Source organism: Crocuta crocuta, unplaced genomic scaffold (assembly GCF_008692635.1).
Source record: "Crocuta crocuta isolate KB4526 unplaced genomic scaffold, BGI_CrCroc_1.0 scaffold3, whole genome shotgun sequence".
Lineage (NCBI taxonomy): Eukaryota > Metazoa > Chordata > Mammalia > Carnivora > Hyaenidae > Crocuta > Crocuta crocuta.
This window is the reverse complement of record NW_027529934.1, coordinates 8202087-8217775: the sequence shown is the minus strand read 5'-3', so window position 1 is coordinate 8217775 and position 15689 is coordinate 8202087. Positions and strand designations below refer to the sequence as shown.

The 15689-nt window shown below is 50.5% G+C and overlaps 1 protein-coding gene across 1 annotated transcript; it reads left to right on the top strand.

Annotated features, from left to right (window-relative positions):
* Window positions 1-4645: 4645 nt before the first annotated feature.
* Window positions 4646-10439, top strand: RGS16 (regulator of G protein signaling 16). The gene is made up of 5 exons (XM_077763117.1): window positions 4646-4810; window positions 5704-5814; window positions 6565-6629; window positions 6914-7080; window positions 8570-10439. Exons 1-5 carry the CDS (start codon window positions 4767-4769, stop codon window positions 8789-8791), a joined length of 609 nt encoding a protein of 202 aa, XP_077619243.1. The 5' UTR covers window positions 4646-4766; the 3' UTR covers window positions 8792-10439.
* Window positions 10440-15689: the final 5250 nt, after the last annotated feature.

The following is a 15689-nucleotide window of genomic DNA, read 5'->3' as shown; positions in this document are numbered from 1 at the left end:
AAGAAAACACACAGAACGGAGCCTGGCACATAGTAAGTATTCAATAAACGCTAGCTGTTAGGATTTGTGTTGAAACAGAAGCCATTCATCTACCCCACATTTACTTAGATACATACACTGGACAGGGCGTGGTGCTAGGGGCTGAAGGTAAAAGGGTGACCAAGGCAATGGTCCTTACCCTCCAGAAGCTCATGAACAAACAGACCGGAAATCAAAATTAGGTCTCCAAATTCAGTTATAAAGTCAAGAAGAGTTAACACTGGTCCTATGGCTCTAGGACTAACAATAGTGGTTGTCTCTGATTGGGGGTGGTGGGTAGGTACGTTGGCTGGAAAGAACATGAAGGAAATTTCTTTTAAAGTGATTAGTACAGACAGGAGAGAGACCTTTAGGTCAAGAGAATCGCATGCTCAGGGCTTTGTACGTACAAGGCAGCACAGAGACATGGGAACCTGCCAATTGCTGAGTTTGGGTGTGAGGTGAAGGATGTGAGATCAGGGGGTCAGAGCCTTAAATGCCATACGGAGGAGTCTAGACATCGTCTTATAAGTCATGGGTACCACCGGAGAGTTTCAGCCTCCTTTTCAAGTGGCTGAGGCTGCCCTGCCTTGGAAGCCTGGGGTCCACTAGCCTGGTGGGGAGGAGAAAATCAGGTCTCCCAAACCCCCATAGCCTCAGAGCCCGTCCCAGACAAGAGGGGGAGAAAACAGGAGGAGAAGTGGGAGAAGAGCAAAACAGCCATCAACGTGAGCTGTACCCAGTGCTCTGAAGGGTAACCAGGAAAAACAGTCATTTCCTGCATCCAGGCTGAACTCCTTCAACTCCCCCTGCCCACTAGGGAGGGCGCCCATAGTTGTCCTCATGACCTCACAGGAAGATGGCCCCAGTGGCTGTCTATTTCATGTGTTCAGGAAGGAATCTCTCTCTCCTCACCAAGGTGCCTCACGGTATGTGCTGCTCCTGCTATTTTTATGCCTCTATCAAACCGTGATATGCAGTTGTGCGTCCTGAGAGTCTCTGCTGTATATGAGGGATTCCTAAATCTTCCCACACTCCCAAACTACAACTGGCTTGTACAACTCTCCCCCTTGGAGCACACTCCTTCCTGCATAGCTAGCATGTCTGGCTGTACTCCACTGCGCTCAAACCCCACTCACTCTTTTCTAAAATATCGCAGATGCTCCCTGATCCCTCCCTTTCCTGGACTTCTGCTGCAACTCCTGCCAATAACTTTCTTTCACCTCTTTTTCCCTGCTGTGTTAGCTCTGTTTCCTCAGCGAGGAGAAGACAGAAGGTCATTAAACTCAGCAAGAGTCTAAAAGCTGTGATTTCGCCCACCAGCCAGGGAACATAATAAATTCTTAATAAATATTTATTGGTAGAGCGATGGCAGGTTTGGGACCATCCAGACCCTGGTGAGGATCACCTGTGCCAAATCAGAAGCTGAGAAAGTGTTTCCATTTCCTGTGACCATTTTCAGCAAACAAAGGTCCTGTGTAGACTTCAGCTCGGTGGAAAGGACGGTGCTGGGTGGGGGTGCAGAGGGGCAGAGGAGGGTGGAGGGCAGTGTGGCTGGGATGTTGTGGGATGTTTAATCCTGATTCCAAATGACCCAGGCTTCAGAGCTGTGTCCCCACACCCTCCATTAAAGACAGCACAGCTGTGCTGCGAGCGCTGGGCAAAAACGAGGTCAGGTTCATGCCAAAGCCAGTGCGGTTCACAGGTGGGCTCAACTTGCTGCATTTACAGCAACTGTGGAGTCGTTACTGAAATTGCAGACGTGAACCAGCGTACCTGCTGGGAAGAGAATTTGGGATACATTGTGAACTTCAAAAAGTTTCTGCCTGGAAACCGAAGAGGTAACCATGGCAACCGGGAGGCAGGTTGAACTCAGAGAGGCCTCTTCATCTTGAGCCCTGAGCTCTGTGCTTGGATTTGCCAGGCTGCGAGCACTGCTTTGTCTCTCTGGCCTCTTTTGCCGGCTTTGTCAAATGCGAGAAAGCACTAGCTCAGGACTCTGGAGAGCGGGCCGGCTTTCAGCTGTTTTCAGTTCCAAGGCCCTTAAGTAAGGGCACCTCAGGCACTGGTGGTTTTGTTGTCTGCAGAATAGAAACCAAGAGGCCCTTCTGGCCTATTCACAGGGATGCAGACAGAACAGGAAGGTTTAGGGAGGTTCTGTGCACAATCACTATTATTGTCCTTATGTGGCTATGTCTGGGCTGATTCCAACATGGTGGAATTCAATCCGTCCCTAAACTTGTTTTTGTCGCTTGGAGAGCAGCTGTCCCGGACACCACCCACATCCCCACCTGGCAGCAGCATAGTACAATCCCGGGCTGGAGGCTGAGCGGCACCGCATGCGGCCTCGGGCCTCACCTCAGCTGACCACCTGCTCCAGCAGAATGTGCTGCTGGTGGGGCGGGCGGGCCACTTCCTTGTGTGGACGGACGATTGCGCTGCGCTGCACAGACGTTTAAGAGGCATCCTTCGATTGCCCGGGAGCACACCACTGCCGCCCTCCAAACCCCTGCCCCAACCAACCCAGCCCTGCACTTGCGAGAAAGGAAGACCCAGAGATGGGGGTGAAGGTGGACTGCTGGCATCTGAGATGCTGCTGCCAGCATGTGAGCTGCTCTGACTTGACTCTGTCCACCGACCCCCTGGGAGGCTGGGGAACGATTTGACTACTCTTCAGAGCGCACTCTGTTTGGACTAACCAGGTCATCTTCTGCAGGCCCTGGCTTAACAGGAGAATCTGCTGTGACAAATGGCCCCACGTGTTGCTCTGATTTGGGCCTCCTTTGCTCAAGCAATGCCTCAACTATCTCCAGGCCTTTCCGTCTCCTCCCTTTCTGTGGTTTTAACCATTTCTTCCCTGACCAGCTTTTCTGGGCTGTGTCACCCAGCTCTCTCGGGTGAGGACATCTTCTCCTCTTGTCTCTCTCTTCTGACCCTTTACTCCCAGGGTTTGCTAAAGAACAGCAACTCCTAGGTGCCTCTCATGAAATAAAAACCTAAATTCCGAGAGGCACAAAACACGTACTGCTTTTCTTTATTGTCTGGCAATTCCTGTATTCCTAGTAAGTAAACCTGAGAGCTAACGTTTATTGAGTGCCGAGTATGTGTTCAGTGCTGATCTAAGCACCTTGGTGGGGGCTCTTGTTTGGAACCTAGACCCTCATTCCCTAGCCTGTTGTCTGCTGCAGGCTCACAAGCACAGTCTCTCTGAGAGTTGCCCTTGATAGAGGGGGTTGCCTTGAGATTAAGAATATTCTTGGAGCCACCACATCCATTGAATGATCCATGTAAGGTACAAAGGCCTGCCCCCTTGCTTTAATGGGGGCATCCCCTGGGCCAGTGGTGGTCTCTATTACAGCAGCATGGCATTTAACTCTTCCCTCTGCTCAACTCTGCTTCCCTCACTTCCTCTCTGATCTGAGAACTTTCCCCAGCAAGGCACTGCCTCAGGGGAACTGCGTTTTCTGTCTCCTGGGAACTCTAAGAACTCCTGTAATCCTCACAGCTTTTTGAAATAGGTGTGTCCTATTTTCATCTTAGGGATAAGGACACTGAGCCATGGAAAGGTTAAGAATCTTGCCCAAGGTCTCCTATCAGTAAGTGGTGGGGCCATGATTTGAAACCTGGAAATCCAGCTCTGGATTCCACACTCTAAACCCCACATGCAGCCTCTTCAGTAGCAATTCCAAGGGGACTGAGGGGCAACCAGGGTGGGGTGGGGTTGGGTGTCGGGGGTGAGGGTGGCCCTAAGGCCTTCACGGGAAGATGAGGAGAGAGGGAGGGCACTTACTACCTTCATCTCAGAGATAAGGACACTAACTAGCTACTGCTTAAACCCAGGATCATTCATCAGTTTACAGAGGTGTTGGGATTCTAATTTGGGGTGGAAGGGCGATGGAAAAAGCATGGGAAATTCATATTTGAATTCTGACATAACATTGTGTAAGGCTGAGCAAATTATTTAACCTGACTCAGGAAAAACGCCTGGCATACAGATGCTCAATAAAGAGCCCCTCACTCCCCCCCACCCCGGGCCATCTGTCTGCTAATTCCAACCCTCTGATCTTGTGTTAGGTGTCTTTAACTTTCTGACTCAGTTTCTTCATCTCTGAAATGGAGGTGATGGGATGGCTCTTCGCGTAGGAGCACAGAAAACGGTAGTTATCACTATAACCCCGACGCTGTCTCGCCCGGCTGGCGCCCCTTGCTCCCGTCCTTCGGGACCGCGCAGGCTCAGGCTCAGGCTGTGATTGGCACTGTGTGTGCCTCCCCAACGTGCCACCCCCCACGCAAATCCGCCCGCCACCGCTGAGTTGGTTTTCTGCTTTGACTAGAGGCCGATGGGTTTTTTTCCTACTAAACTGAGTGGGCGCTTCTCGGCCCGTGTAACTTCCCTGCCGCTTCTCCCTACGCGTGTCCGCGTCCGCCCGGGGGTGGGGGCCGCCGCGTGCGCCCAGCCGCGCACAGCTGTGTGTGCAAGTTGCAGGCGCCCCGCCCCGTCGAGCTCCCGGGGGGGCCCGCCTCCGCCCTCCCCGCGCTGCCATTGGTCGGCGGCGCGCAGCTCGGGCCCACTCTCTCCGAGGAAATAAAAGCCGCTGTAGCTGCGCCTCCTTGCTTGCCACCGGGTAAAGCCTCAGCTTGCTTAACGGTGCGGTCGCGCCCCTTGCCCCTCTGCCTCCTCGCGCTCGCGGCGACCGCTGGAGCCCGTCACCATCCTCCCCGCGACGTGCTGCCCTGAGCCCACAGCTATGTGCCGGACCCTGGCCGCCTTCCCCACCACCTGCCTGGAGAGGTAAGAGGAGCTTGTCCCGTGCAGCTTGGCAGTCGCCTGGAGGCGTTAAGTCCAAGTCCCACCAATCCTTGAGGAGTAGGGTGGCAAGCTTGAGGACCGAGCTGGCGGGAGAATGGGACTCGAGTGACTTCAGTGGAGAGGCGCTCCACGTTCTCAGATGCTTGTCTTAGAGAAGGGACGGGCCAAGGGAAGGAAGGAGGAAAACCAAGGGGAAGTCGAGGGACCACTACTTACTGTCACAGCCCAGCCTCTGACAAATGGCAGTCCTCAGGTGACCTGCGGAAGACCGGCTGCGCCAAGGGCGCGTTGGCATCAGCAGGCAGAACTGCCTTTCTAGTTTCTTAAGCACTTGGTTTGCATTCTCCGGCCCAGATCCAGGAACCTGAGTCCCCTGGCCCTGAGAAGTCAAGGAGGTGTTTTTTCTGGGTCTGCCAGTGAGGCGTGTGCCCACTTCCCAGGGAGCTGCTCAGCCACCTCTAGTCCTTGCTGGAGCTGGTGGCTGTGAAGGTGACAGCGGGAATCAGTTTCCACACAGTTCCAGAAATATTCTTGACAAGGCTAGAGGGTGCTGAGCTGCATTCTGCTAATCAACAGACACAAAGATAGGTCAGTGTGACTGAAGTGGGAAAAAGGCCATGTATGCTGTGCTCTAAACCGGGAAAGTGTAAGTCCTACTGAGGAACAGCTGAAACATTACTTTCATGGTTTCTGGGTTGGTGCCATTAAGGAGAGAAGCAAAGTTTAGGCCCTGGGAACAGCCGGAGGTCCCCAGGAGCTCTTGAGGCTGGAATGTGGGTGGCACCAGCCCGCGCTCTTTCTGGGACACCATAAACCTCTTCGCCCTGGCTGAGCAAATGGAGAATTCTCCCATGTTCCTTGCTTTTGTCTTCCAGAGCCAAAGAGTTCAAGACACGGCTGGGCATCTTTCTTCACAAATCAGAGCTGGGCTCTGATACCGGCAGTGTTGGCAAGTTCGAGTGGAGCAGCAAACACAGCAAAGAGGGGTGAGTCCCGCTGGCCGGCCCAGGGCCGAAGGGGGAAGGATCCAGATGGAGGAAAGGAGGCACAAGGAGGAAAACACAAGAAGTTGGGACATGCGAGGGTGGACGTTGGTGACTCCTTCCTAGAGATGTTCGTGAAGGTTCCTGCTGGTCTGCTACGGGTGACTGGCTCGGTGGCGCCTGGGTTCTCAGCCTACGAACAGAGATGTGTACCCTGCATCGGAATATCTAGCTACCAGACTCCTCCACCTGGGGGTGTCATTGCCTGTGCAACCAGGGCTAGGACAAGGTCTGAGAACACCTGAGGCCTTTTAGTCAATGACTTTACTCCCATTCATGTGCACTTTGCCTATAAACCCTTTCATATTGGAAATCAACGCTGCCAGGTGCTGCCCTAAGCTCTGGGGTTCTGGGTAGACCTTAATCTCTATTCCTGAGGCCCTTATTTCCATGAGGGGAAATGTAGAAAACAAAGCTGAGGATCAAAGGAATAGAAACAATTTTGGACAGTGGAGAGACCGACTTCGAGTTATCTGCCGCGGGCTAGAATGTCCCTGATTGTGGTTTCTCATTATTGAATGAATTGTCCCCTAGAAAAATACCTGTAGCCTCAACCAAGAGTTGGAGGAGACAGCTCCAATAATCACTTTGTGTGGATTATTCCACTTCCATCAGAGTTCTGGCTAGGATTTATGCTATGCATTAATTTGTTGATTTTTTAAAAAATTAAAATCTTGTATTTTGTTTTTTTAGCAGAAACTTCTCAGAAGATGTGCTGGGGTGGAAAGAGTCATTTGATTTGCTCCTGAGCAGTAAAAGTGAGTAGGACCCTGTTGTATCTGTCTGGGGATAGCACATGTGTACCCATGTGCTTTGGAGCCAGCCTGAGGGATGCTGAAAGCGTGGGCAAAATAATAGTTGTAGTAATAATAATAATGATCCCCTAGCGTGCCAGCCTCTATTCAGAATACAAAGGCAGGTCCTTGTTCAAGAAAATTACATCCTAAAAATAGAGCCATTAACTACAATTGCTGTCTTTCTTCTTTTATTCCCGGCTGTCCCGCTGTCTGACCTGTCTCTCCCTCTCTCCCTTCAACCCCAGATGGAGTGGCTGCCTTCCATGCTTTTCTGAAGACGGAGTTCAGCGAGGAGAACCTGGAGTTCTGGCTGGCCTGTGAGGAGTTCAAGAAGCTCCGGTCGGCTACCAAGCTGGCCTCCCGGGCTCACAAGATCTTTGATGAATTCATCCGCAGCGAAGCCCCGAAAGAGGTCAGAGCCTCCACATGTCCCGTGGGTCCTCACGCCCTGCCTGCTCCTTCCCCACTGAGATCTGGGGTTGGGGAGTGTCCAGCAGGGCAAGTGTTGAGTGTAGACAGTGATCGTGTCTGGCACAGGTGTGAGTGGGCCTCTGTGGCTGGAGACTAGGAAAACCAGGCTCTGTGCCGCTCGCGGGTGCTGTTCCCCTCGGACTCGCTGGGCTTAGGGAGGTTGGCAGGTGTTTTGGCTTCTGTCCATACCCGCTTTTATAAACTAAGCCCTTTTTAGAAGGCTAAAATATTCCGGTGGGGAGACAGGTCACCCTAGGGACCTGGTGTGACCTGCTTCGGTCCCCTGGCTGACGGTGCCTCAGGCTGGCTGGTTTTGTGGTTGCTGAATTTCTCCCCCCCTCCCTCAGGTCTCCACTGCCTGGCACCAGCGTTTGGTAAACTGCACGGGGCCACCTTGTGGAGAGAAAATAGTAATGCCTTGCTTTTGTACCCTATCGTGTATTGTATTTTCTGAGCACTTTAATTTTTACATTATTCCATAAAGATTTATTGCACACCAGTGACCTGCAAGGCACTGTTAGAGTCATTAGGGACATAGCCGAGACAGAAGTCTCTACCCTAATGGGAGAAAATGACAATAACTGTTGAAATAAATAAATATATGTCAGGTGATGGTGTGTTTTGATACAAACAAAGCAGGATTTGAAAGGGAGCACAGGAGTACCGGACAGGTGGACGGGTGAGGGTTTTTTGTTTTTTACAAAGGGAAGTGAGAGGTGGGCTGTTCCATAGTGACACGTGAACAGATAAAAGAAGGGAGGGAAGAACATTCTAACATAGGAAATGGCAAGTGCAAAAGCCAGAGAACACGTGTCCTAGTTAGTACGAAAAAGGCAGTGAGCCCGCATGGAGCACGGAGAGTGAGGGAGGGAGAGGAGGCGATGAGGTCAGACAGGCGGCACGTGGCCAGATGTGGGTCTAGGTGGCCGTGTGGGCCCAGCACGCACGTTGGCTTTTCCTCTGAGTGACCAGGGAGGGCCACGCTGCCGCTGCTGGATGGCCTTGAGTTTTAAAAGGCTCCCTGTAGCTGCTGGCTGGAGAATAGACCACAGGGGTGAGGGGGGAGGGGGGAGAGACCAGTTAGGCTCTGACACTCACCTAGGAGAGAGGTGATGGCGAATTGAACTGAGACTGTACAGAGGCAGAGGTGAAATGGGATTGGATTTGCATGCATGCATGCATGCCTGCATTCATTCATTCATCCATCCATTCATTCATTCGAGTGAGTTTGTGAGAGGGCAGAGAAAGGGAGAGAGAATCCCAAGCAAGCTCCCTACTCCTGACCATGAGATCAGGAGACCCCAGGTTCCTGGTTCAGAGTCGGGTCCTCCTTCCACCACTGCACCTGCCCATCAGGCCCTCCTTGGCCCCGTGGGCCCCTCACCTTGCCCAAGCCCCACTCACCCACGTGCTTGCCCTCTTTCCCACAGGTGAACATAGACCACGAGACCAGGGAGCTGACCAGGACGAACGTGCAGGCCGCCACGGCCACGTGCTTTGATGTGGCCCAGGGGAAGACCCGCACCCTGATGGAGAAGGACTCGTATCCGCGCTTCCTGAAGTCCCCTGCTTACCGGGACCTGGCTGCCCAGGCCTCGGCCGCCTTGGCCTCTCCATCCAGCTGCGGCCCGGCAGAGCCCTCGCACACCTGAGCCTCCGGCCGGCCGTGAGGAAGCCAGCCAGGAAGAGAGGTGGAGTCGCCCATCCCTGAGGCAGGTTCTGCAAAGCAGGCCAGAGAGGACAGGGAAGGACTCTGGCCGCCTGTTTTGGAAGCAGCACCCTCTCCTCCAGCTACTGTGGGACTGAATTCCGTGCATGAGCGGTTCCCCCACCCCCTCTTCCAGTACCAGCAGATAAGGGCTCAAGAGGAGGGTTGTGTGGGGCTCTCTGGGGAAAAGAAAGGTGGTGTAGGAATGATCGTCGGCTCTTGTTCTCCATGGAACAAGAAATATTCCAGGGTGGGTTGGGAACGACGTGAAAACGAGAGAGGGGAAGACCACCAGCTCCCCTCTCCTGCCTGCTGAATGGCCAGCCGCGATTGCATCCTGTTTTCCTAGTTCCCAGGCCATCGGGGGCACAGAAGGGGGCCAGGGGTGTGGTGTCTTCCCATTCTGTCCCCCTCACCTGCCTCTGGGCTGCCCAAAGGTCACTTAGCTTGCACTTCTTAACATTCCTGTGTCCAGCCTCCCAGTCTTACTGAGGCCGGAGAACCAGTTTGATGCTTGCCCCAGACGAGAGATTTATACCTCAGAAACTGGCTTTTTGAGCCCCTTTGCAAGTCAGTGGAGAGCCTGGAAAAGGGACCATCTTGCTCCTGTGAAATTAATCTTGGTGCTCTTGGTGACCTTTGTGGGTGGTCCCTGACCCTGTGCCTGCGGCAAGGTCTGCCTGTGAGCTGGGCTCTGCCCTCTCGTGGCTCTGTGCTGCCCTTGACCATGGGGCCCATGAGGAGGAAGGTGTGGGGCCCCTCAGTGAGGGGCTGGCCCAGCTCTTAGGCCCAGCTGGGTGGAGCTAGGGGGTAAAGGGTCATGAGAACTCTCTTGGCAGTTCCCAAAAGTTCCATTGAAATCAAGCCAGGGTTTTTTGTTTTGTTTTGTTTTGTTTTTTTTGGTGGGTGGGAGAATAGGGAAACAGAGCTGCCCGGAATGGAAGGGGAGCCTTGCATTTCTTTCCTGTGGATGTGAGGTGCCCTTACCGAAGTGTGGGGGGAAGTCAGCCCAGGGACCACGATGGCCCTCAGAAGACCTTAGACCCTGGCACTGCAGCTGGGGGGAGAGGCTGCTTGGAAGAGGCTGACTGGGGGAAATCAGAACCTGCTTGTCACCTCAGGGCAACACCCAACACCTGTTTTGTGGTGAGACTTCTGCACGAGCCCAGGCCAGGGAGGCGAGTGAACCAGGCAGCCCCCTCATTTCCCAGGAAAAGCAACACTGTTCTCTCTGCGCTCTGAGCTCCTCCAGGAGAAAATTATTTAAGTATAATGTATTTTGTGACAGTTGTCATAGCATATTATTTTTATTATTGTTGTGTTGTTGCTGTTATTTATTATTATTGTAATTTCAGTTTGCCTCTGCTGGGGAATCTCAGCAGGAGCTGGCAGCCTGACCATCTCCCTCTCCACCAGACTCTACCTCTACGTGCTGGGAACCTCTTAGCGCCTGTCAGGGACTCCTCGCCGTTTAAATATTTATTTATTGTTGACAATGGAGCTGGTTTCCTAGATAGGAATGGTGTAATCAACCCTTGTTTCCCTGTTTTAAGCATGTTATATTCTTGTAAAATAAACATAAAACCCAGAAATGAGATTCTGTCTTCAGGGGCTGTGTGGTCAGGAAGAGGTGAGGAGAAGCGCTGTGGAAAGCCTTGTGGAGACGCTGGCTTCCGAAACTCCCTTGGGGCATGTGGGAGAGTTTTGTGTCCCAGGCGGAGGCACAAAGGAAAGACCCTGTCTTTGTCTGGAGACTGGCAGAATTGACGAGAAGGGGCGAGGTGCTAAGGGTGGCCACCAAGATTGGTACCTGGTGTCGAGGTGTTGTGTTGATTGGATCTGGGCAGCCTGCTGCCATTTCTGAGCTGGTGGCCTTTGCCTGGCTGACGCAACGCCAACCATTCCCAACACTGCCTCTAACAGACCCACGCAAGGGGCACGTCTCCTGGGTCAAATAGCCACATGTTTTCACTGATGTGGTAGCTTTTGGGGCATCTTCACTTTTGCCCATTCTTAATTTGCACTAGAATTTCATATACAAAGAGTTCATATTTTTAAAATAATTTCATAGAATTATGAGATGAGCTACGGGAAGCCGCTCTGTGTGTGAGGTTGCTCCATTCTAGGGGCTGAGGGAGGAAGGAGGCTGAGCTGGGCTTGCAAGGATCTGGGGGGTAGTTTTGCAGGGATCATATCTGCTCTTCCTTTGCCAACAGCCTGTTCTCTTGGTTTACCATACTCATCCTCTCCCCTACCCCGTTACCACTATTTAAAAATTTCTTCTCTGTTGAATTATGTTTGTGCTATGCGGTTTATTGACTTGGATGTGGATGATCCCTAGTTGAAAATGTGGGGCAGGGTGAGCTCAGGGGTCCTCTGGTGCTGTCGGCCTAAGCACTTTTCTTGAATTATCTGTTTGTACACAGATCTGGACCTGCTGTTGGCTTTTATCATTAGTCTGAGTAGGTGACCAGACTCCAGCTGTGTCAGGTAGAAAACCCCATAGATTCACATTCTAAATCCAGACCTAAGGGGAAATTCTGTAGGCAATGCCAGGAGAGTTTCAGAATTTAGGGCCAGAGAAGAGTAGGCCCGATGCTGGGGCAGACCCTGATCTCATTTGGGCTTTACACCAGGTGTGTGAGGGAGGTATATTAGCCTGTAATACCAATGAGGAAACTTAGGCTCGTGGGGCAAGGAACATGCCCAGGGCAGCTGGCTCCAGAGCGCAGCAGAGATGAGATGGGAGCCCAGTTACACCATTGAGGGATGTCCAGTGTGTGAGAGACAGGAGGAGGGACGTGATGGATGTCCAGAAAGATGGGAACCCATGGAGGCGGGAAGCTATGCACATTGTCCTTTCTTTCTTTCTACCTTTTCACCTTTTCACATATCTAAGTGCGGCCTGGGTGCCTGGCAGAAAACCAGAAGCAGTAACTGTTCTTTCTAGGTTCATTTATTTCATAGCGGGTGGGAATTCTGAATGTGGTTAGACAAGGGCACATGGTTTTGAAGCCATATGGGTGGCCGGTAGGAAAAGGCAGGTGTAGTCAGTGGGTGAGAGAGAAATTAATGGAGCTGAGACAGCCAATGGCTGCAGCGTGTGCTGGCAGGCCCCACAGTCCAGGGGGACCCTCCTCACGGCTTGTCCCCACCCCCCTAAACCTCCCTCTCCCATAAAAAATGTTCTTGGCTTCCGTGGTGTGGCTGAAGGTGGTAGGTACACAATAGAGATATGAGCAGCTCTTTGCTGGGGCGCCTGGGTGATTCAGTTAGTTGGGCGTGTGACTCTCGGTTTGGCTCAGGTCATGATCTCATGGTTCCTGAGTTTAAGCCCTGCATTGGTTTCCATGCTGACAGTGAGGAGCTTGCTTGAGATTCTGTCCCCTTCTCTCTCTTCCCTCGTGCATGCTGTCTCTCTCAAAATAAATAAACTAAAAACAAAACCAAAAAAACCCACAGCTCTTTGCTAACCCAAGTGTCGGGCTCAAAACAGTCCCACGCTGTAATGGTTCTCTGAGAGTTTAAGTGGTTTCTTGAAGGACACATTGCTAAGCAAGTGTCTCCAGTATCTTTAGCCCCTTCCCCAGAGCACTCTAGGCTTTGGCTGAGCAGGCAAAGCATCTCCTAAGTAGGAAACGCTGGCCTCTCAGGCCACTCTTGCTACTCTCCACCCTCCCTTGAAAACAAATCTGTCACAGTTCCCAGATTCGCTGTTACTGTCTCGGGTTTCCTTGCTTCCCCATCGTGGACCATCTCCCTGCTGTGTCGCCTCGTCGTCTCATCATTGCTTTCCACCACCTTTTTAATCAGCTAGGGAGGCATCTTTCAAAGACCAACTCAAGGATCTTTCTGGGAAGCCTTCCCTGAACCTTTGGGACTGATTATGGGGGCCTCTCTTTCAATGTACCACTGCTGCTGATAACCAGATTAGAGCACGTAGATCCCTGCTTTCTGCTTCTCTTTACCTGAGGGCAAGCTCCTGGGATTAGGTGGTTCTTTTTTTCCCCAAGGCCTTGTATATAAGCATTCAGGAAATGGCTCTTGAGTTAATGATTAATTTTAAATCCAACAGGAGAAAAGTTTAGATTACACTTTCCAACTTCCTTCCAGATCTGTCCCTGGGCGTCCCACAGGCTCTTCGTATATAACACATTCAAAACCAAGGTCATCATCGTCCTCTGATATGCACTGCCTTCTGTTTCTCTAACCCTGATATACACAGGGGTTGGCCACCCATTTTTCAGGGTTCTCCATCCCTTCCCTATGTCATCTCATTCAGTCTTGGAAATGGGTTGAGACCAACTTCTCCTTCCCAGGCTCATGGAGACTTCCTTAGAGGAGCCTTTTGTCCAGTCTGAGCTACAAAGACAACTTTCTACCTGGTTTCCCTCCCTGGCCTCTTGCATTCATACCCCACACTGCCAATCTTCATCCATAATGCGCAGATATGAGCATGTCATGGCTGCATTACCATGGCTCACCTTTAACTACAAGAGAAAGTCCATGACACCTGAGGCTCATTCTGACCTGTCCCCTGCCCAGATGGCCTTTACACACATGCTGTTCTCTGTTCCGGGAATGCCCTCTTCCTTTTTTTCTTTTTTTAAATGGGGGTTTTGGGGTAAGGAGAGAAATGCCTTCCTCTAAATCCAACAAAAACATCACCTCCTCAGTGAAGCCTTCCCAGGTGACTACTGCACAGAATTAATCTCTCCTACTTCCGTGATTCTAGGCCACACTCTTTTTACTTTGTTGTACACACTGCATGGTGCACTTCATGCTGTTTTCCTTCCCCTAAATTGGTCTCTTCCAGGTCAAAAGCCATATTCTTTACCTTGATAAAATGGGACAGAACAGAGTGCAGCAAAGTGGTTCACAGCTCTGGCTGTGGAGTCAAAATATTTGGGTTGAAATCCTGGCTCATTTGCTTTATGACCTTGGGAAGTTATTAGGGTAGTTCCCTCATCAGTAAAATGAAGATAATAAAAGCACACCTCTCTTAGGGAACATTGAATGAAATAAACATTTGGCACTTATTTTCCCACGCATATTAGTTACTATTATGATTACCTGATTCCTGGTACTTAGCACAGTGCCTTGTACACAGTAGGCGTCAGCCAGTTATTATTTACTGACTTTTTGAACAGAATGGAAGACCCCGGATTCTAAGCCTACTTTCTTCCAAGAATAGTCCAGCTGTTCCAGTACTGTATATCATCTGATGTGCAGAGCATTACAGAATTTCGTGAGGAAATCAAGGGCTTGGTAGCGAGTGCCACTTCCAAATTGCTGTTGCTTTCACATATGGAAGGACCCTAGGCCCAACCTTCACCCTCTGCTGCCTCCCTGTGGTCATATCAGGCAATGCAAGCTTTTTCCTTGGTCTTGCTTGACTTCTGCCATATTTTGTTTGGCTCTTTCCTTTGGAATGATATCCAAGAGGTACAATTTATAGTTTTGTTAATTAATGCTTTTTAATAAGCATGTGAAATTTTAATATGAACGAGAATTATTAGCATAACTGTTAAGACAACCTGGTGGGTACAGGGTCTAGAACAAGATTCCTTTAGCCAACTTTAGTCAGTAGGGCTAAATTAACATTAAAAACCGAAGCTCTTAGGTGGAGAGAGAGAGGTGTTCAGGGCATATTAAGGGCTGATCTCAAGGTAATTTCCTTTCACTGAAACTTTTAAATTGGTCCAGCTATTCAAATTGCTTTAGGGAAGAAATGAAATTTGAAATTTAAATAACAGAGGAAAGATCCCGAGGGTAAAGGGATGTAATGCAGTTAGCTGCTAGGTAATGGAGTTTGAGTCTCCATCATTAAGAAAAGCTCTCTCTTGACTTACAGTGTTGGTGATTTCCAAGTTTTGGTCACCAACCTAGACAAGGATTTGCTTTAAACTTTGAGAAAAGCAGTAATGTGTGGGTTACTCTTTTATTTGTAAGGGGCCCCCACTTAAGAGAGAGTTCTGTGCTGAAAACTGCAAGTGCCTTAACTTATCCCATCTTGCCAGTTCCAAGTGGTAGTTTCACAGACAATGTAGGGTCCTGCGTTAGAGAGCAGGCTCTGAATTCAGTCCCACGCCTGCTCCCTATCAGTGGAGTAAACTTCAGCCTATTACTGGATTTCTCAGAGCCTCACTTTTTCCTATAACCTGTGAATAACAACAGTACTGGCTTCATGGGGCTTTTGTGATGACAGAATGAGAAAATTTATGACAAATACTCATCACAGTGCCCCACAGGTAGTAAATGCTCAACAAATCGTAGCTACTTATAGGCCACAGGCACTATTCTAAGTGCTTCACATATATTCGTTTCTGTAATCCTCACAAGCTTCCTTTCAGGTCACTACTGTTATTATCACCATATTACAGATGTACAAACCAAGGCCAGAAGGTTTACGGAAACTGCCCAAATTCAAAGAGTTAGCCAGTTATATATTAGTTAGCTAAATTAGTTAGCTGTTGCTGCATAACAAACCATTCCAAAACTCTGTGACTTAAAACAAGAAGCATGTATTATTGCTCATGAGTCGGTGGGTCAGCTGGGCACTTTTGCTTATCTGGACCAGGCTCGCTAACATCAGCTAGGCTTGTTCTTGCATCTGTGATCCAGATCTTGGTGGTGTGGCAAGAGTTGGCTGGTATAGAATGGCCTTAGTCATATATTTAAGGATTGGCTGGTTGTTTCCTTGCACGATGGTGGTGTCTGGGCCGTGTGTCTTTCTTACCACCCAGCAGGCTAGTCCAGGCTTCGTCATATAGTGACAGGATCCGGAGGGAGCGAAAACATACTTAGGTTTGGAACTGGTGCACTGTTATTTTTGGCACATT

What these genes read in the sequence shown, in the direction of transcription:
- RGS16 (XM_077763117.1), top strand. Translation starts at nt 4,767, where the DNA reads ATGTGCCGGACCCTGGCCGCCTTCCCCACCACCTGCCTGGAGAG. An exon ending in AGCAAACACAGCAAAGAGGG is followed by an intron (nt 5,815 to 6,564) that starts GTGAGTCCCGCT and finishes TTGTTTTTTTAG; the next exon opens with CAGAAACTTCTCAGAAGATG. An exon ending in TTTGCTCCTGAGCAGTAAAA is followed by an intron (nt 6,630 to 6,913) that starts GTGAGTAGGACC and finishes CTTCAACCCCAG; the next exon opens with ATGGAGTGGCTGCCTTCCAT.